The 21,030-nt window shown below is 51.7% G+C and overlaps 1 protein-coding gene and 3 non-coding genes across 9 annotated transcripts; all 4 read left to right on the forward strand.

Annotated features, from left to right (window-relative positions):
* The first annotated feature begins 1,063 nt into the window (after positions 1–1,063).
* On the forward strand, positions 1,064–20,519 carry EIF4G1 (eukaryotic translation initiation factor 4 gamma 1). Of its 6 annotated transcripts, none has more exons than XM_047098607.1 (33): positions 1,064–1,163; positions 1,983–2,039; positions 2,264–2,357; positions 2,656–2,742; positions 3,844–4,020; positions 4,244–4,343; positions 5,445–5,557; positions 6,378–6,470; positions 6,675–6,741; positions 7,021–7,851; positions 8,133–8,221; positions 8,317–8,503; positions 8,598–8,731; positions 8,856–9,014; positions 9,180–9,368; positions 9,802–9,999; positions 10,223–10,369; positions 10,595–10,831; positions 10,997–11,101; positions 11,224–11,383; positions 11,587–11,687; positions 12,289–12,391; positions 12,622–12,724; positions 12,955–13,187; positions 13,318–13,436; positions 13,567–13,739; positions 14,041–14,166; positions 14,325–14,406; positions 16,433–16,531; positions 16,646–16,780; positions 16,891–16,972; positions 17,114–17,254; positions 19,893–20,519. In XM_047098607.1, exons 3-33 carry the CDS (start codon positions 2,298–2,300, stop codon positions 20,075–20,077), a joined length of 4,815 nt encoding a protein of 1,604 aa, XP_046954563.1. In that variant the 5' UTR covers positions 1,064–1,163; positions 1,983–2,039; positions 2,264–2,297; the 3' UTR covers positions 20,078–20,519. The 6 variants fall into 6 exon arrangements, with proteins under 6 accessions (XP_046954563.1, XP_046954565.1, XP_046954566.1 ...); XM_047098609.1 differs by having other exon boundaries at positions 9,183–9,368; XM_047098610.1 differs by lacking the exon at positions 2,656–2,742.
* LOC124527436 (small nucleolar RNA SNORD66) lies at positions 7,913–7,987 on the forward strand. The gene has a single exon (XR_006965885.1). It is a non-coding gene; the product is annotated as a small nucleolar RNA SNORD66 (small nucleolar RNA).
* LOC124527437 (small nucleolar RNA SNORD66) lies at positions 10,864–10,929 on the forward strand. The gene has a single exon (XR_006965886.1). It is a non-coding gene; the product is annotated as a small nucleolar RNA SNORD66 (small nucleolar RNA).
* Positions 11,433–11,508, forward strand: LOC124527435 (small nucleolar RNA SNORD66). The gene has a single exon (XR_006965884.1). It is a non-coding gene; the product is annotated as a small nucleolar RNA SNORD66 (small nucleolar RNA).
* Positions 20,520–21,030: the final 511 nt, after the last annotated feature.

The following is a 21,030-nucleotide window of genomic DNA, read 5'->3' on the forward strand; positions in this document are numbered from 1 at the left end:
TTCCTCTGCCATGTGTCTGTCTACTTTGCTGCTTTGGAGCTTCAGTTCCTCATATACAATGGGAAGAATAATACAATCTGTTTTATAGGAAATTGTGAAGATTGAGATCAGATGGGCCATATATATTGAACCACCACTCTATCCTTGGTACAGAGAAAATTTTTTCTTACCTTCTGAGATTACATGTGTACACATACACACACCTACACCCCAGATCACACATGGGTGAGTGAGAGCAAGTGTGTCTTTGCTAGGTACATAGGCACTGAAGCCCTTTCACATGAATTAACTCCTTTAATCTTCACAATCCAATAGAGTGAGTGGATGTTGTCATTGGTAAAGAAAGCAGGGTGGTTAAAAGTTCAGATTTGAGTCAGACTGCCTGGTTTCAAATCTTCCCATTTTTACAACAGTTATTAAGTAGGTGGGTAGTAGGTACATGGCCAGGAAGCAGCAGAGTTTGGATTAAAACCCAGGCCATCTGAGTACGTGTATTTGGCTCTAGGACGGTTCCTCCTGGTGCCAAGTCTTTTGGCTGCAGGGAAGGGGTTTTGGGATTACTTCTTTCGTCATTATTCTGAACTTTCCATGATTGACTTTTGTCCCTCCCTGGGAGTGGCTGATCTTTGGGAGGCAAATCTACTCATACTAATTTCTTAGAATGTTTCAATCTTTCTGGCCTAACATTCAGTTTAATAAGTATTTCAATTACCTTATCTTCAAAGGTTGCATAATTTTTATTTTCCTATTTGTATCATGATTTATTTAGGCAGGACTGAGTCTTTAATGAATTTCGCTACTCTCAGCCCCTGGCCAGCACTTCGCCTCGTACTTAGTATGCACTCAATAAATGCTCTAAGTATGAATGAACTAAAGAACCGCGGAACGGAGACGCAGATGGGGGTCAGTCTGGAAGTTCCAAAGTTCGGGAGGGGACACGGGGGCGGGCAGTGACTGTCACATGACCAGGCGGGGCAAATCTTCTGTGCTCCGCGGCGCCGGGCGTAGCTCCTCCCTCTGCGCCGGTCACGTGGGGGCGCCGGCTGCGCCTGCGGAGAAGCGGTGGCCGCCGAGCGGGATCTGTGCGGGGAGCCGGAAATGGTTGTGGACTACGTCTGTGCGGCTGCGTGGGGCTCGGCCGCGCGGACTGAAGGAGACTGAAGGTAAAGCCGCCATGTCCGGGCCCGACCCGGCCCCCCCACCCCCTCCCCCCGCATCCGCCGCCATCCGGGCCGGGACCGGCCACCCTGCGCCGCCGCCCCGGCGCCCTGGCCCCGCGGCCCAAGCCCGGGCCCCGGCCCGCCAGGGCCCGATCCCTGGCCCACGTGTGCCCGGCCTGGCCCGGCCTGGCTGCTGGGTGGGGGTGGGGGAGCGCAGGGCCGGAATATGCGGTCCCCGCTGGCTGGGAGGGCGCCGGGTTCGCCGGCCGCGAAGTGCCACCTCGGTCTGACCCGAGGGGCCCCCGCGGGCGCAGGCACCGCGGCTCCCGGCCCGCCGCCCCCTCCCCCCTTTGCGGCCCGGCCGCCGGGAAGTGACACGTTGTTCTTTGGCACTGGCCGGCGCTGCGCAGGGAGGGCGCAGGGGAGGGAGGCGGCAGCGGCGGGCAGGGAGGAGCCCCCGGCCCCGCCCGCCCTCCGGGCCGACCCTCACTTACTAGAAACCGGCTCCTCTTCGGCCGCCGCCCGCCTGGCCTTTTACGGCCCGACTCCCGCCCTTCCTGGTCTCCACTCCTGGGCGGCGGCAGGCCTCGCGTCTGGCCCCGCGCGGGTGCCCCTGCGGCCACCCGCAGCAGGCGTGCCTTGGTGCCCCTGGGCCTGGCCCCGAACCCGGTGTCCCCAGGTGGGGGGTGGGGACACCACGGCCGAAGCTGCTAGCTCCGTTTGTGATCCGGGAGCCTGGTGCCAGCGAGACCTGGAATTTCCGGTCTGGTTGGTCTTGGGCCCCGCGGAGCCAGGTTGATACCCCTCACCTCCCAACCCCAGGCCCTCGGATGCCCAGAACCTGTAGGCCGCACCGTGGACTTATTCTTAACCGAGGGGGTGAGTGAGGGGGCTGTTTCAGCAGATCAGGGGGGTGGTTGGAGGTGATGCTGGTTTGACAACGTGTTGGTGGGGACATAAGCTGGATCTTTTCTGCTCTTTCAACCCCTTCGCGCCTCCGGGACTCGGTGTGGAACCCGGCCCTTGCTTCACCCCCTCCCCCCACTCCATTTGCCTTAAGCTTGGGTCCCTTCTCCTTTCCGAGCTCCACTCTTTCCCAACAGGTGCTGGGGGGACCCTGATGTGGCACCAAATGAAATGAACAAAGCTCCACAGCCCACAGGCCCCCCACCTGCCCCATCCCCTGGACTCCCACAGGTAATTAGGGAGGAATTAGCAGAGACTGGGGTGGGGGTGGGGGAGACCAGGCAGCTGGTCAGGAACAGGTTCCAACCTCTGGATTTTCCCACCCCCATCTGTGTCAGGGCAAAGTGCAGCTTCCTGCTGCCAAATTGAGACAGGGCCCCTGGGCTGTTCCCAGGGGCTGTCATGGGGAAGAGGGGGCATGTGGACTGCTAAAGCTCTTGCCACAGGTCTGCTCCCCTTACTTTACCAGCTTGGGTTTCTGCCCCACCCGGGTTTCCCCTCTTGCTGAACTCTGGTCTCCCCCCTTCAGCCAGCGTTTCCCCCGGGGCAGACAGCACCGGTGGTGTTCAGTACGCCACAAGCGACACAAATGAACACGCCTTCTCAGCCCCGCCAGGTGAGGGGCTGTGGGGAGGGGAGTAGGGTGCCTGGGTGGGAGCCATGGAAACCTTAGGCCAGTTTGGGCCTCGCATGGAAACTGTGGAGACCCTGTATCTGCCCCAATTTCCTGATAGTTGCTCTGTGTTCTTTCATGTGTCTCTGCACTTTGTGCTGTTGATTACTTACGGTGGCTGGCCCCTTGGGGAGTATGTAGTCTGTGGGGTGGCATTAGTAGGGGTCCTGGTGCCTTGAGAATTGGGAGCAGTGCTTTGGGCCCCGCTGCCAACTCCTGTTTTCTTTCCTATTTCCTTCTTTTACTGGGAGGTTGTGGTTGCTCCATTTCCCTTCCCTTCTTTCTCTTTGGACTATGGCAAAGTAAACACTCCAGCTGGTTCTTGCCTTTCTCTGTTCCCTAAATTCTTTCTCACTAAGTGGCAGCATTCTTGTCCTACTTCCTTCATTTTTCCCCCTCATCACCTTGGAGATAATTCTCTTCTTTCCTGTCCCCATGTGCTCTCAGGGAGGATTCAGGTCTCTGCAGGTAATACCCCTTTGCTAATCCTGGACCCTCTCATAGTCTCACCATTATCCTCCGCCCTAGTCGAGGACTAGATACAGGGACTGGGGGTCTTCAGGGTGGGGACATGTTTGCTGTTAAGGTCCTCAGTCTGAGACTGACCGATGCATGTTAGAGGCTAAGTCTTGCAGAGTGCATATCTGGGAACTGGGAGACTGTTGCATGTTAGTGGTTAGTTTCTCAGTACCTTAGGGTGGAGCAATGCATGCTGGGGAGTATGTTGCCCAAAAGGGCTTCACTTAGGCATGATGCATCTGGGTGTTAGGAAGCCTCTGCAGAGGGTAGCCTGGTGGAAGTGACGTGAGTATGCACGGCAGTGAGGGAGTATATTCATGGAGTGCAAAGTGTATACCTGAATGTGGAGAGTATGTGTGAGTACAAGAGGCCACTTAATCATTAGTTGGTCAAGTGAGTTAGGATTGGTCCCTGTGCTCCAAAGCCCCCAGTATTTCTCTCCAGAGTAGAGACATTGTGGAGTGGCCATTTTGCTGTCCACTTCCTTCCTTTCCCAATGCCAACTGCCTTCCTCGCTCTTGACAGCACTTCTACCCTAGCCGGGCCCAGCCCCCGAGCAGTGCAGCCTCCCGAGTGCAGAGTGCAGCCCCCGCCCGCCCTGGCCCAGCTGCTCATGTCTACCCTGCTGGATCCCAAGTAATGATGATCCCTTCCCAGATTTCCTACTCAGCCTCCCAAGGGGCCTACTACATCCCTGGACAGGTGAGGTTGGAGGCTTGGGGACTGGAAGCCATGGAACCTTAAACCTGAACCCCCACCTCCCCTACCCTGACCCTCCAGTCCCATCTCTTTTCCAGAGGTGGGACTTCGTTTTGGTCATCGCCCATAGTTGACCTGTCCTGTCTTGCCCTATGTTCTCTTTGTAGTTTGATATGGTACTCATAGCTCCCTCAACTGCTCTCCCCTCCTCCCCCTTCCCCACCAGGGGCGTTCCACATATGTTGTCCCGACACAGCAGTATCCTGTACAGCCAGGAGCCCCAAGCTTCTATCCGGGTGCAAGCCCTACAGAGTTTGGAACTTATGGTAAGCAGGGGAAGGAGTCAGGTTGAGAGTGAGTCCCACGGAGCATCTAAACTCACCTATAAATTCCTAGACCCTTCCTAGGCTCATTCCTTGGTCTAAAAATGATAGGGTTAAGTAGGGATTGGTGCTTAATATGTAACTTGTTGGGTGAGGGGCAGGTAGTGTTTTATCCTATTGCTGAGAGTTAGGAGTCCTTCTCAGGTCAAAGAATATAGGGTCATGCACAAGTTTGAGGGCCTGTTAGTAAACATTTCCTGTGACACTTGTTCTGTGGTTGGTGGGAGCCCATGTAATGTGGATTTGAGAGGATTTTGTAGCTGTTTTTCACTTATATTCTAGGAAAGGATTAGTCTTTTTTATCGCAGTCGTTTCCAAAATTTTCTGATCATCTCAGGAAATATTTTGAGTGTGTACCTCTAATATGTGTGTTTTGTTTGTTTATACATATGCATCATTTAAACAAATAACATGTTGTTTGTCAAAAACAAACAAGTGGATATTATGGATGAGATTAAAGAATGCATCCCATTTTGGAGACCATTGCTTTAAGGAATTAATTTTTCCACTTCCTGGGCCTGGTTCATAATGTTACTCTTTGTTTCCTTGCCCCTTAGTAAAGGGCTGGAGACTGGAACTGGACTCAGGTTGAGTGGGACAGGGTTGGCAAATCTGTTTTTCTCATTCCCAGCCAAAGACCTGATTCTGTTTCAGGTTAAGTAGTTGCTGCTCCCTCAGAATACATGTGTGTGTGTGTTGCTGGGGGTCGGAGGCATACATTATATCTTATAGGGTAGAAGAGAAACAGAAGTTCCTGGTAGTGGTAGCTGGTGTGGAGGGGAAGGAGTGTGCGCCTATAAGGTGTGTGTGTCAGTGTCAGGAATTCTTGTAAACGCAGTTCAGACTGGTTCCCCAGCTTTGATAGACACCTAACTCCCTTGGGGAGGTGGGTGGGGCAGGGCGAGGGGCCGGCCGTGGGTGATGAGAGGTTCTGGGGATGGGAGGTGTTCAAGCAGGCATTTGTACATGGTTGGGCCCTGACACTGCCACCATTCTTCCTTTCTGTGTCCCTTCCATCCCCCTTCGCCCATCCCCCCTCCCAAGCTGGCGCCTACTACCCAGCCCAGGGTGTGCAGCAGTTTCCCACTGGTGTGGCCCCCGCCCCAGTTTTGATGAACCAGCCACCCCAGATTGCTCCCAAGAGGGAGCGGAAGACCGTGAGTAGCAGCAAGGGGCTCTGGGACATCTGGGAAAGGGAGAATCAAGGTCAGACATATTGTGGGTCAGGGAGCAGAAAGTTGAGGAAGGAGATCTTCAGCCGGGAGCGGTTAGAGAATGGGGATCTGAAGTGCTCAGGTTCTCTGTAAAGTATGAGGTACTAAGACTTCAGTGTAGAAGCAGCTCATGGGAAGAACTGAAGTGGCTAGTGCAGGAGTTCCTGAGAGACCAAGGTTCTGGGGTCTATAAGATATACGTTCGGTTTTGGGTTTCTGGTGGCTTGTCTTGGAAATGGTTTGTTTTCTGTGGCCCCACCCCCCACCTCCCAGTCCTGGAAGCTCTTGAGGCCTCCGCCTCTGCTCAATCCTCAAGCCCTGGGCGTGGTGCCCAGAATAGGGTGCCAGGGCTGGGGAAGCCGCTGAGTCACCCTGGCTCCACCCACTGGATCTGGGCCCTGCCCCCAGAGATCAGGCAGACTAGCCACAAGTGAGCCGGATGGGTGCTAGATGGGGGTCCTGGGCTCTAGGGTGTGCAGCCAATTGACTTGGGGACTGCTGGTGGGGCAGGGATGAGGGAGGGAGGGGCATTGTGATGTACGAGATTGCTCTGTGAGGTCAAGGGTCTCTTAGGGGTGGGGGCCAGGGCAGGGAATACAAGATGAGCTGGATGGGTTGACAGTAGAACTCATGGGGTTTCTGGCACTCACCCACCCGCTTCCCAGTGGGGAGTGGGGGGTTGGTGTGGAGTCTTAGGAGTGGGACAGGGTGGAAAGGTGGGCTCCCCTTGCTTCCCACTCATCCCGGAGCTTTCTTTCCCCAGATCCGAATTCGAGATCCAAACCAAGGAGGGAAGGATATCACAGAGGAGATCATGTCTGGGGCCCGCACCGCCTCCACACCCACCCCTCCCCAGGTACTGTCTGCTCTTTGAGTGAGGCCCTGGCTACGATGGCTGTTCTGACCTGGACTCTCAAGTCCTTTGATCTTTTTTTCCAACTAAGGGATTTGTTTTCCTGTTTTCCTGGATTTTTAGGCAGACTTAAAGTAGAAATGGCTCTAGTAGAGAAGGGTTGTGGGCCTCTTCAGGGCAAACTTGGTAACTCTTTGTGTCTTGCAGACGGGAGGCGGTCTGGAGCCTCAAGCTAATGGGGAGACACCCCAGGTTGCTGTTGTTGTCCGGCCAGGTAGGTAAGCAGGTGGGGCAGAGCTTTTATGGTGAAAAGGAGTGTGACAGTTTCAAATGCTGAGGAGGTGGAGTGACTTGACCTGGGTGCCAGGGAAGAATGACTTAGGGTTTAGGTAGTGGGATTTTGCGGGTGGATCAGATTTTAGGTGAGAAGGGAAAAGGCTTAGATAGGAGAAGATTGCGGGGGTGATTTAGGCCGGGAATGTCTTAGCTGGGAGGAGGAGGAACAACAGCACTGAAGACCTGCTTTTAATTACTTGTCTTTTTTGTGGTGCAGATGACCGGTCCCAGGGAGCAGTCATTGGGAGCCGGCCGGGGCTGCCTGGCCCAGAGCACAGCCCTTCAGAATCCCAGCCTTCGTCACCTTGTCCGACCCCATCACCACCCCCAATCTTGGAACCGGGGTCTGAGCCTAATCTTGCAGTCCTCTCCATTCCTGGGGACACTGTGACAACGGGGATGATCCAGATGTCTGTAGAAGAATCCACCCCCATGCCCCGTGAAACTAGGGAGCCATATTGCCTCTCTCCAGAACCCACTCCCCTCGCCGAACCCATACTGGAAGTAGAAGTGACACTTAGCAAACCGATTCCAGAATCTGAGTTCTCTTCCAGTCCTCTCCAGGTTCCCACCCCCCTTGCATCTCACAAAGTGGAAATTCTGCCTGAACCTAACGGCATGGTCTCATCTGAGGATCTGGAACCAGAGGTTGAGTCGAGCCCAGAGATTGCTCCTCTCCCTCCGCCAGCTTGTCCTTCTGAATCCCCCGTGCCCATTGCTCCAACTGCCCAACCTGAGGAACTGCTCAACGGAGCCCCCTCGCCACCAGCTGTGGACTTAAGCCCAGTCAGTGAGCCACAGGAGCAGGCCAAGGAGGTTACAGCATCAGTGGCTCCCCCCGCCGTCCTCTCTGCCACTCCAGCTATGGCTCCTCCAGCTGCTTCCCCCGCCCAGGAGGAGGAAATGGAGGAAGAGGAAGAAGATGAAGAAGAAGGAGAAACAGGAGATGCTGAGGGTGAGAAAGGAGGAGAGGAACTTCTTCCCCAAGAGAGCACCCCTGTTGCAGCCCACCTGCCTCAGAATTTGGAGGCAGCAGCAGCCACCCAAGGTAAGGTGTGATGGGATGGTAGAAGTGGGGCGGACTGAAAGGTGTGGGTTTTTTTTTTTCTCTTTATTGATGACCTCTCATTTGTGCCACTGTGTCTGGGTCATAGAAGCCTTGTCATGGACCCTAAGAGCTAAAATTCCGAGATTAAGGAATTTTAAGTCCACAGTGGGTATGTTGGAAAGAGGAAGTACTATACAGTAGCTGCTTTTTATTTCCCCAGTTATTCCCACTTTTGTTCCCCATATAAGTTATTCCCACTTTTTCCCCCCCTAAATAAATAGTGGCAGTGTCTGTGCCAAAGAGGAGACGGAAAATTAAGGAGCTCAATAAGAAGGAGGCTGTAGGAGACCTTCTAGATGCCTTCAAGGAGGTAAGGGAGCAGAAAGTAATGGAGGGGAGAGGGCAGAGTGTGGGTATGGAACAGTGATCATACTGTAACCAAAATGGGGTGTCCTGTGGTTACAGGTGAGCCCAGGAGTACCAGAGGTGGAAAATCAGCCTCCTGTAGGCACCAGCCCTGGTCTGGAGCCTGAGGGCAGCAGTGTGCCCCCCCGGCCTGAGGAAGCAGATGAGACCTGGGACTCAAAGGAAGACAAAATTCACAATGCTGAGAACATCCAGCCAGGGGAGCAGAAGTATGAGTATAAGTCAGGTATGCTGAGGGAAAAGTTGAGAAGGGTTGTGTATTCTTGCCAGGCCCCCAGGAGACCAGTGTATATGATTGGTTCATCTTGTCTTCCTCGTAGATCAGTGGAAGCCTCTAAACCTTGAGGAGAAAAAGCGTTATGACCGTGAGTTCCTGCTTGGCTTTCAGTTTATCTTTGCCAGTATGCAGAAGCCAGAGGGATTGCCCCATATCAGCGATGTGGTGTTGGATAAGGTTGGTAGGCTTGAGGGGGAGGGTCAGTTTGGGCTGGCGGGCTTGCTGGGGGAGGTGCCTGAGGTCCTGAGAGAGTAGTCAAGAGCCATAACTGTTTCTCATGCCTTCTGCATCCTCTTCACAGGCCAATAAAACACCACTACGGCCACTGGACCCCGCTAGACTTCAAGGCATAAATTGCGGCCCAGACTTCACTCCTTCCTTTGCCAACCTTGGCCGACCAGCCCTTAGCAACCGTGGGCCCCCAAGGGGTGGGCCAGGTGGGGAGCTGCCCCGAGGGCCGGTGAGTGGGACTGGCTAGAGGGACAGATGGTCAAGGGGGTTTGGGGGATGGCTCCCTTGTCTTGTTGAGAGATGGGGAGAAAACTGCCCTGGAGATGCGTGGTGGCAGTGTCACAGGTTGTGCTGATTGGCTTTGTGTCTTCACTTGTTCTTGCCCCTTGCTTAGCAGGCTGGTCTGGGACCCCGGCGCTCTCAGCAGGGCCCCCGAAAGGAACCACGCAAGATCATTGCCACGGTGTTAATGACTGAAGATATAAAGTTGAACAAAGCAGAGAAAGCCTGGAAACCCAGCAGCAAGCGGACAGCTGCTGATAAGGATCGAGGGGAAGAGGATGCTGATGGCAGCAAAACCCAGGTACTGACAAGTGCTGTTTTTGGTCTCCAATTTTTCTTTTCAAGGTCTGCCCTCTGAGTCAACTTTGCCCTCTCTGTTTCTGTTCTTTTGTTTGTTTGTTTAAATGTTTATCTGTCTTGAGAGGGAGAGGGAGAGTGCATGTGCATATGGGGAGGGGCAGAGAGAAAGGGAGACCGAGAGAATCCCAACCAGGCTCCTCACGGAAAGTGGAGAGCTCGGCGTGGAGCTCTGTCTCATGAACTGTGAGATCAGACCTGAGCTGAAATCAAGAGTCAGATGCCTAACTGACTGAGCCACCCAGCTGCTCCTGTTTCTGTCATTCTTATCACTAGTGTCTACCTGAGTCCCTACCACCCTCTACTGTTCCTCCCAGCGACCTCTGTTCTTCTGAGAACCTCACTGGATCCTGTGTCTTCTCTGTCCCCTCTGCCAGGACCTGTTCCGCAGGGTGCGCTCCATACTGAATAAGCTGACACCCCAGATGTTCCAGCAGCTGATGAAGCAGGTGACACAGCTGGCCATCGACACTGAGGAACGCCTCAAAGGGGTCATTGACCTCATCTTCGAGAAGGCCATTTCAGAGCCCAACTTCTCTGTGGCCTATGCCAACATGTGCCGCTGCCTCATGGCGGTTAGTTTCCACTGTTACTAAACCTTGTGGTCTAGTTCCCTACTTCTCTTCCTGAGACTCCTTGAGTCCAGCTTCTTGGTTCTCTTCCAGCCTGTGCCGTTGATGGCAGCCAGAAGGAGGCAGATTGGGGACCAGAGGTCTTCCTGGGTTAGGTAGTTAAAGACTCTTGGAGGGCCTTCCCACTTGGGACCAGTGTAAATGTGACATTCTCTTTGACATACAGCTGAAAGTGCCCACTACAGAAAAGCCAACAGTGACTGTGAACTTCCGAAAACTGTTGTTGAATCGATGTCAGAAGGAGTTTGAGAAAGACAAAGATGATGATGAGGTTTTTGAGAAGAAGCAAAAAGAAATGGATGAAGCTGCTACGGTGAGAGAAAACCCACCAACCCACTATCCATCCGGTTGCTACTCTGCTATGGAATTGGGGGTGGGGATAAGGGAGGGGTGGGGGTTCATGGTGTTTTGGAGGTTTCTCTGCCTTAAGGCATGAGTAGTTGCTGCTACACTTAGGAATCCAAATGCAGTGGAGGAGAGACGTTTTAGCCCAGTGGCTGGGTACCTTTTTGATGGATTTCTATCCTATAAATGGCAGGCAGAAGAACGAGGACGCCTGAAGGAAGAGTTGGAAGAGGCTCGAGACATAGCCCGGCGGCGCTCTTTAGGGAATATCAAGTTTATTGGGGAGTTGTTTAAGCTGAAGATGTTAACGGAGGCAATAATGCATGACTGTGTGGTTAAACTACTTAAGAACCATGATGAAGAGTCTCTTGAATGCCTTTGTCGTCTGCTCACTACCATTGGCAAAGATCTGGACTTTGAAAAAGCCAAGGTAGGGGTCCTGGGATGTGGAAGGGACGACAGATCCCTTGTTGGGCTGTCATTGTGTGGGCCACTGAGCCACAGTGATGGAGCTGAAGGTCTGAGGAGGGGCCAGGCCTACAGTTGGAGGTGAGGTATTACAAGTTCCTGACCTGATGCCTTTGCTTCTTCCTAGCCCCGGATGGATCAGTATTTCAACCAGATGGAAAAAATCATTAAGGAAAAGAAGACTTCATCCCGAATCCGCTTTATGCTGCAAGACGTGCTGGATCTGCGACGGGTGTGTGTCCGCTCCTTCCCACTGCTGGTCTGCTTCCTGTACCCCACAGTCCCCAGTTCCCAACACGGCTTTGTCTGGCCATCTGATGTAATTACTTTGTGACTGGCCTTCTCTACCCACAGAGCAATTGGGTGCCACGTCGTGGGGACCAGGGTCCCAAGACCATTGACCAGATCCACAAGGAGGCTGAGATGGAGGAGCACTGGGAACATGTAAAAGTGCAGCAGCTAATGGCCAAGGGCAGCGACAAGCGTCGGGGTGGCCCTCCAGGCCCACCTATTAGTGAGTTTGAGGCTCAGATTAAGGAGGGGGCAGAGTAAGGGGTTAAGCTTTCCGTTGATGACTTCTTGTTAGTGCCACGTGTCTGGGCCACTGAGACCATGTGATGGAACTGAGGATCTGAGGAAGGGAGGCTGGGCTGGCCCCAGGTGATATGGCTGCTAGGAGTTACTCATTATTGCAATATGCCCTCTTCTTTGTCCCAGGCCGAGGCCTCCCACTTGTGGATGATGGTGGCTGGAACACAGTCCCCATCAGCAAGGGCAGCCGCCCTATCGACACCTCACGGCTCACCAAGATCACGAAGGTAGGGGTGTGTGTATTGGAGGGAGGGGTGGTGGTCATGGGAAGGTGAAGAGGGATCAAACAGACATTGAGCATAGGTTTGGATCTCAGTCCCCTCATTTTCTGAGGTTGGGAAGGCGACGGCTGAATTTTCCCTCTTAGACTATCTAGTTAGATTGCTAGTGACAGGGCTGCCAGATCTAGCCGGGGTTGTATTCACATCCGTCTGGGCCAGTGTCAGCAAACTCCCAGCAAATCTGGCCCATTCCTTGCTTCTCTACATTTCACAGCTAAGAAATGGCCTTCGTGTTTTTTTAACGGTTGAAAAAAATAAAGCAGGTATTATGTAATATGAAATTATTCAAAATGTAAATTTCAGTATCCGTGGTTTTATTGGGATATAACTATTCTCATTTCCCTGAAGTATTGTGCATGACTGCTTTTGTGCTACAGTGGCCGAGTGGAGTAGTTGAAATAGAAACTATATGGCCTACAAAGCCTAAAATATTTACTATTTGGCCTTTTACAGGAAAAGTTTCCCCTGGTCTAGGCAATTTGCTACCTTGTGGCTGCGGGCTTTGGCCAGATTAGACTCATGACTCCACTCCCCTTTCCTTCCTCAGCCCGGCTCCATTGATTCTAACAACCAGCTCTTTGCACCTGGTGGGCGATTGAGCTGGGGCAAGGGCAGCAGTGGAGGCTCAGGAGCCAAGCCCTCTGATGCAGGTATGGAGGCCGTTGTAAGGAGCTGGGTGGCTATTCTCTCTTGAGGGCAGAGCCTTGTCTATAAGGGAGGCTTTTGGTACAAAGTGGTTAGGTAGTAATGGGAGGCGTATGTTTGGGGCTGGGGAATAAACTGTGTTCTTTTCGGGACTAGGACCAAGTGTCCTAAACAGTAGGAGATAGAATGGAAGACAGTAGCAAGAGATTCTGATCCGGGCTTTTTGCCTTCCCAGCATCAGAAGCTGCTCGTCCAGCTACTAGTACCTTGAACCGCTTCTCAGCCCTTCAACAAGCAGTACCTACAGAAAATACAGATAGCAGACGTGTGGTACAGAGGTGAGGTTTCCTGGATGTTTTTCTTCTTTATGCTGTGAGAGTGCTGTGATTGGACTTCGGTGGTTGCTATAGGAATCCTCACACCTGTAATGCTCAGAACCTCTGGCTAGATGGGGCACATTCCTGACGCCAGGAACTAGGCCCTGCAGTTGCTCAGCATGTTGGATAGTTAATACAAGAGAGCAGCTAGGCATATAGGTGAGAGGTGACGTGCCTGCTTTTTTCTCCAGGAGTAGCTTGAGCCGGGAAAGAGGTGAGAAAGCCGGGGACCGGGGAGACCGCCTAGAGCGGAGTGAACGGGGAAGTGAGCGTGGAGACCGGCTCGATCGCTCTCGGACACCTGCCACCAAGCGGAGCTTCAGCAAGGAAGTGGAAGAACGGAGTAGAGAGCGGCCCTCCCAGCCTGAGGGACTGCGCAAGGCAGCTAGCCTCACGGAGGATCGGGACCGTGGGCGGGATGCTGGTAAGGGGCTGGAAGAGGAAGGGAAGGGTATGTTTGGGACTAGGCAGTCCCCAGACCATCTTCAGAGCTCTGGGCCCTTCTTTCTAGGAAAATTAGAACTGAAGTCCTCAATCTGTTTTTTCCCTTTCAGTGAAGCGAGAAGCCACCCTGCCCCCGGTGAGCCCCCCAAAGGCTGCACTCTCTGAGGAAGAGCTGGAAAAGAAATCCAAAGCCATTATTGAAGAATATCTCCATCTCAATGACATGAAGGTAGGCATTGGGAGGGGTCTGAGTGACAGCAGAGTGGGCAGGGAAGGACGTGTGTGGACAGGCATGGAATATGGGGTCTGGACCAGACAGACGGTGACTGCCCTCTCCCTCCTGCCCCGCACACCTGCAGGAGGCAGTGCAGTGCGTACAGGAGCTGGCCTCACCCTCCCTGCTCTTCATCTTTGTGCGGCATGGCATCGAGTCAACACTGGAGCGCAGCACTATCGCTCGTGAGCATATGGGGCGGCTGCTGCACCAGCTGCTCTTTGCCGGGCACCTCTCCACTGCTCAGTACTACCAAGGGTATGCCTTCTTAGGGCCTCCTATTTTTCCATACCCACAGACTTCCCTCCTTTATAGGACCCATGGAACCTTGGAGTTCCTCAACTGTCCTGGTTAACAGATCTTTTGGCAGGGATAGGGGTGTACCATGTAAGGACCGGAGTGTGGCTTTAGCTTGAGATAATTGCCCCGTGCCTAGGAAGTGCTCCCCAGGGGCTCCACAGTTGATCCTTTAACAATGCCGTGATGCCCCAGATGGAGGGTGGGAGGTCTGGCTGGTCTTTCCTAGAAGGCCCTGACTTTGAATTCATTTCATCTGCAGTTTGTATGAAATCCTAGAATTGGCTGAAGACATGGAAATTGACATCCCCCATGTGTGGCTCTACCTAGCAGAACTCATAACGCCCATTCTGCAGGAAGGTGGAGTACCTATGGGGGAACTGTTCAGGTAAGCCCCTTGAGTGGGATTCAAGAGAGGTAAAGACAGAGTTGGGGAGGGGAAAGGAGGGACGTATGGCAAGTTTGATGCCTGGGTTTAGGGAGGGATGGGGTAGTGTGTTGAGAGGGCTTTGGAGGTTATCAACACTCCCTGTAATTTTCTTGTAGGGAGATTACAAAACCTCTGAGACCCATGGGCAAAGCTGCTTCTCTGTTGCTGGAGATCCTGGGGCTTCTATGTAAAAGCATGGTGAGTGAGAGAGAGCCTTTTGGGGGTGATGTGTCAGGACTTCCCTTCCCACCATCCGGTTTTGGCTCCTTGCTGTGACCCTGAAACCTCATGGTCCTTTGGTGGGATGGGGTTAATGGTGATGGTAGTTGTGTGTTGGTACCTGGGAGAGGAAATGTTGAGACTGGCACTGACCAGTTCCTGTTGAGTTCTCGCCAAGGCTGGAGGAGAATGGGAATCTAAGACCCGAAGCCCTTGATTGATTGATTTGTTCAGCTAGCATTCTTTTTTTTTTTTTTTAAATTTTTTTTTTCTTTTAATGTTTGTTTATCTTTGAGAGAGAGACAGAGTGTGAGCAGGGGCGGGGCAGAGTGAGACGGAGACACAGAATCCGAAGCAGGCCCACGCTCTGAGCTGTCAGCACAGAGCCTAACGTGGGGCTCGAACTCACGAACTGAACCGTGAGATCATGGCTTGAGCTGAGGTCAGTTGCCCAACCAACTGAGCCACCCAGGTGCCCCGGTTAAGCTAGCATTCTTTAAAAACATTTACTAATCACATACTAGGCACTGGAGATACCACCGTGAATAAAACATAGGAAACCAGCTGGAAGAGAAAAGTAAGAAATGACAGCTTAATAAAAACAGCGTTAAGTAAAGCGTGAAATAAAATAGTCAAAATGGAGTGTCTTGAGTACTGTGAGGTTGGTAATGTTCATGACAGAAAGCCTTTCCAGAAGGGCGCTGGGACTGCTTTGTGAAAGTTAAGTGGTGACTATAAAATGTCATAGTGGAGAGATGGGAAAGGCAAGTTGGGCAGGGTACTCTGGTAGTGAGAGCTGGGAAGGGCACTTTTAAGAGTTTAGCTTCCCAGGGCGCCTGGGTGGCTCAGTCCATTAAGCTTTCGACTTCAACTTCGGCTCAGGTCATGACCTCACGGTTTGTGAGTTTGAGCCCTGCTCAGGCTCTGTGCTGATGGCTCAGAGCCTGGAGCCTGCTTTGGGTTCTGTGTCTCCTCTCTCTGCCCCGCCTCCTGCTCGCACTCTCTTTCTCTCAAAAATAAATAAACACTAAAAAAAAAAAAAAAAAAAAAGTCTAGCTCCCCTGGGACCTGGACAAATGAGACTTTAGTGGAAAGGACTTGCTCTTTCAGCGTCCTATTAATCCTTTTGGGTAGAAATGTGTAGCAGGGTAGTTTGTGTTTAAAAAGAGAGAAAAGTAGTTTAACTACCGCGTTCATTAAATCTGGTGTATTAGGTTATAGGATGTGTTATTCATGCACTGTCAATAAAGAAAAAAACTTATGGTCATTTGTTTAAATGTAATATATCAACTGTGAGGCAGTTCAATTTTAGTGGTGTTGGAGGCAATTCAATTTTAGCGGTGTTGGAATGAGTATCTTTAAAATTCGTGAAGTATAATCGTCTTATTTAGGATTAATGTCATCATTTTGAGTGTCGGTTATTTTAAGAGTAATGTCTTCAGAATGCCTTGTTCCCTAACAGAAAATGGGTTCAGACTATTGTTTATGTGAGGATTTCTGATTTGCCTTGGGGGCTGTGGGAGGGATAGATCTGTATCTAAAATTTTCTGGACTTAATAACTAAAAAGGCATATTTGTTAGAAGTTGTCCTCTCCCATGAGCGTTTGGTAAGTTGGAATAATGGAAAACTAAGCAATTTTAGAAAAAGAAACATCGAGGAATGTAGAAGTCTGGGATGAGGTATTTGGATTTGGTTGTTTACCTTTTTCAGTAAAGGCGGTCTTGTGAAAGCTAATTGATGTCTTTCATAGAGGCTGTTAGGCTGTTCTCCCCACCGCACCCTACCCGCCGCCTCAGTTTCCTAGCACTGTGGTAGATGAGTTCTTGTGTCTTTGGGTGGTAGTACCAGTCTGTAGGCATGGAGAGACTGTGCCTGTTGGTATCTCTGTAACAATTTGAACCCTTAGGCACCTAATGGGCTTTCAGTAAATATTTGCTAGATGACATTTGTGGAACTATGTCTTAGAGGGAGAGAGGGTTACTGAATTGGTCTTACATTTTCTAGGGTCCCAAAAAGGTGGGGATGCTGTGGCGAGAAGCTGGACTCAGCTGGAAAGAATTTCTACCTGAAGGCCAGGACGTCAGTGCGTTTGTCGCTGAACAGGTTTGCGGCTGGAGTTAGGTTAATTCTAGCATTTGGGACTGGCCATTCGTCTCCCTCTTCCCTCAGTGACTCACATGGTATACTTACCTCCTATTTGGGTCTTTTCATTTGTAGAAGGTGGAGTATACCTTGGGCGAGGAGTCTGAAGCCCCCGGCCAGAGGATGCTCTCCTCTGAGGAGCTGAGCAAACAGTTGGAGAAGCTGCTGAAGGAGGGCAGCAGTAACCAACGGGTGTTTGACTGGATAGAGGTATGTGTCTCCTGGATATTGGGAGAGAGGCATACAGGAGAGGCAGTTTTTCGTGTGCGGGTAGGGACAGAATTCAGAACATATAGGCCATTTGTTTCTCTTCTGCACAGGCCAACCTGAGTGAGCAGCAGGTAGCATCCAACACACTAGTTCGGGCCCTCATGACAGCTGTCTGCTATTCTGCAATTATCTGTAAGAGGAGCCAGGGAGATGGAGGGGCAAGGGTGGGCCCAGCAGATGGAGGGAGGAAGGTTTTGGTCTTTGCCTCCTAGTTGTGGACTGGACCAGGCTGAGGGTGCATTGTTCTGCTTAACCCCGTCTGTCTTCCTGTAGTTGAGACGCCCCTCCGAGTGGATGTCGCGGTGCTGAAAGCTCGAGCGAAACTGCTACAGAAATACTTATGTGATGAACAGAAGGAGTTGCAAGCGCTCTACGCCCTCCAGGCCCTTGTAGTGACCTTAGAACAGCCCGCCAGTAAGAGCCGGGCTGCAGGGGTGGGGTGGAGGAGCTGCCAGAGAACAGGAGGCAGTAATTGCAAAGGGTCTCAACCCAAGAAAGGGGGCTGGTCATAGGAGAGCAAAATGCCCTGGTGATTGATTCCTTCCCCCTGCACTGCTTATTTCTTTGCCTACAAATGGAAGAAGTTAGACTCATCGTGAAGATTACTTGACTACTGTTCTGTGCCAGGAGCATGGAGGTGAAAAGTGATAACAGTTTCTAAATACTGAGTGCTCTGGCATCCTGGCATGGGGTTGAGATGATTTTCTTTTTTTGCCTTATTTAATCTTCACAACTACTGTTTAAGGCCGATGCTGTTATCCCCTTTTTCTTACTGGGAGACTGAGGCTTAGGTTAATATGCCTGAGATTATGCATTCAGCAGATAGGTATGTGCCAGAGCACTGGGACATTGGCAGTGATAAAGTCCAGTACAGTTCTGTGTTGGCATAGAGTAACACAGTGGTGATGAGTGTTGGAAGATGGGTCCTGTGGGGTGCTCTCTGGGGACACCTAGTCTAAAGGATAATGAGTGGGAAGTGACAAATGGTAGCTAAATGACCAGTTGGAGGGGGAGATTTGAAGGAACTGTGTGTGTAAAGGAAGACCCTGCGGCAGAAAGTACTTGATACAAAGTAACAGAACTGTTCAAGAAAGGCCAGTGTGGGCGAGCACAGCAGCCAGTCCTATGTGAGGCAAGATGGGGCTGGAGAGATGGATGTGGGCTAGGTCATGCAGGGCTGTCTAAGCCGTGGGACAAGTTTTGGCCTTCAGCCTAAGGACAGGAAAAGGCTTTGTGAGATTTTAGTTTTTAGCTCATCTGGGCCTTTGGTAGGAAGAATGGTTTGGAATGGGTTAAGTGTGAACATGGCAAGAGCAGCAAATTAGGAGTGGGTTGTGTTGCTGGTGGCAGTGAAGCTGGGAGGGGTGTAACTACAGTTAAGACATAACACTGGCCTAAGGGGGAAGAGGTGATGAGACAGGTTAAGTTAATGTATGACTCTCAGGATGCTTTGAGTGAGGTGATAGTGTGGTATACCGTTCACTCTGGGTGTTGGGAACACTGGGTCAAGTTGATTTTGGTCATAATTGGGTTTGTGGTCCCTGGGTGGGGGTGATCAGAGATGTCAGGTAGACAGTTGAGTATGGGAATTCATTTGGAGAGGAAGAGGTCAGGGTTGGTGGCTGATCTGTGAGAAGCTGACACAGGGCAACCCATGTGCAAGTCCTCAGAGGATATGGGATTGCCCAAGGGAAAGCAATGAGAATATGGAGTAGAGCCTTGAGGAAGTAGAGGACCCACAGGGAGGGACCAGAGGAGGACAGGGCCCTGTGAACAAAGGACAAAGTAATTTTAAGAGGGGGAAGTGGTCAGTAATGCTAGATGCTGCTTGAGAGTTCCATAGGAGCAGAGCTGACAGTTTAGGGCCTTTGGAGTATAAAAACATGGAGGCCGCTCTGGCATAAACAATATTTAGTAGAGCAGGGGACACTCTGGATTGGAAAGGACTGAGGAATACTTGAGTGAGATAGGAAAAAAGGAAAACGGCAAGTGTAGACAAAGTGTTTAATGTCTCGTCCAAAGACAAAAATCTTTTGTTTGACTGTAAGAGATTGTGGTTGTGATGGAGGCCTTTTGTGTTTAGATGGGAGAAACTTGGGTTTGAAGATACAGGGCAGAGTGGATAATTGATTGTGTAGGGTCCCCAGGGTGGGATGCACCGGATTTGGAGCACAAGTTTGGGACGAATGCTCTGCTGCCATAGGATGGGGCTGGGGGGCTGTCCACGGGTGGTGGTTGTGGATTTGAGGGTGTGTGCGCCCTGAGGAACATCCTGGTTTGCAGCTTCTCATAGATGGCTGTCAGCGTTTCACCCAGGCCTGGACTCTAGAACCTATGCTTTATTTCTTTATTCAGAAGAAATGTTTCACTACTTGGCCTCCATTTGCTTTTGGAAAGATTGGCAGTATAGTATGGGGAATGGGACAGGTTGTGTTCGGGCCTGATAGGACAAGCGCTCGGGAGGGCTTCACTAGAAGCCAGGTTGGGGAGAAAGAGGGTCAGAGGAAGGGGTGCTGGAGTTGAACCTAAAAGAATTCATTAGGAAGGTGACAAGAGAAAGATGATCCTGGCAAAGGATGTGGCACACGTAAAAATGTCAAGGCTAGAGAGGATGTGTATGTTCAGATGTATGGAAAATAAGGGGAAATGGGGATCCAGTTTGTCAGAATCTGTAATGGTGGCCAGTGAATGTTCCAGGTTATAAACCCTTGACTTTGGTGAGTGATATATCTGGGACTTTTGTGATTCCCAAATTTAGGAGTACGAGTTCTGTATATAGTTTTCCTCATTAAATATATCATGAATGGAGAAGCTGGCAAGGTAAGGCAGGTTTGTAAGGTTCTGCTGTGATTTGTTCCTGTGCGTGCAGCAGTCTTAGATCGTAAAGTAAGATTAACACCTTGTTAGAGACCTACCTAGTCACTCTAATCAATGGTCAGACACACAAATGTCAGGATGATGGGTCAGGGCCTTGATTTTTAACAGTGGAGCTTGGGAGTGGGTTGGGTGGTTGTGGGCAGCACTCCTTAACTGCTGTCCTGCCTGCTTGCAGACCTGCTTCGGATGTTCTTTGATGCGCTGTATGACGAGGATGTGGTGAAAGAGGATGCCTTCTACAGCTGGGAGAGTAGCAAGGACCCCGCTGAGCAACAGGGCAAGGGCGTAGCCCTTAAATCTGTCACAGCCTTCTTCAAGTGGCTTCGTGAAGCGGAGGAGGAGGAGTCTGACCACAACTGAGGGCGGGTGGGGCCGGGGACTTGGAGCCCCATGGACACTCGGATGACCCGGCCAGCCGCCCGGACTGCAGGGGGGGGCGGCAGCAGCGGCGGTGGCAGTGGGTGCCTGTAGTGCGATGTGTCTGAGCTAATAAAATGGCTGAAGAGGCAGGATGGCGTGGGGCTGCCTGGGGCCCCCCTCCAGGATGCTGCCAGGTGTCCCTCTCCTCCCCCTGGGGCACAGAGATATATTATATATAAAGTCTTGAAATTTGGTGTGTCTTGGGGGGGGGCACCACCGCCTGCCCCTGGGGTCCTTTTTTATTTTCTGAAAATCACTCATGGGACTGCCGTCCTCGCTGCTGGGGGCATATGCCCCAGCCCCTGCACCACCCCTGCTGCTGCCTGGGCAGGGGGAAGGGGGGGGCACGGTGCCTGTAATTATTAAATATGAATTCAATTAAGCTCACTGCCTCCCTGCTTTATGGCCTACTCCCTCTGGAGAAGGGATATGGATAGGTGGGCAGTCTCCTTTCCAGAGCTGGCACTGTAACAGTTCCTGTACCTGGCACCCCTCTTGCCTCTTCCCCTGTCCAAGATTGTGGGAGTTGGAGGGTTACTTCGCTGGAGGATTGGACCCTTGAAGCAGACATGGTGGGATGTCCTGTTGCTTGGTAGGGGAGAAGAGAGAGACAAATAGCTGTGGGGTACCTTTAGACACACTGAACTCCTGGAAGAATGTGATCCAGACCCCAATAACGTGGAGGAGGCCTTGGGTTTCAAACTGTTTATAGCCGGAGAAGTCCTTTATGGTTTCAAGGTCTCATCTGTGAAAGGATGGGGCTGGATGCAACGACTTTGACCGTCCTCATTCTGTGTACCTGGCAGCCCGGGCCCAGAGCGTTCCCTCCCACCCTTGCCTTTCGGGGTCGCTGCGCAGTATGGCCTGGGAGGAGGGGACGAGGTGTTTCCGGA

This window comes from Lynx rufus, unplaced genomic scaffold, assembly GCF_022079265.1.
Source record: "Lynx rufus isolate CCGP_SWC_20201006 ecotype Redwood Valley unplaced genomic scaffold, mLynRuf1.p SCAF_5, whole genome shotgun sequence".
Lineage (NCBI taxonomy): Eukaryota > Metazoa > Chordata > Mammalia > Carnivora > Felidae > Lynx > Lynx rufus.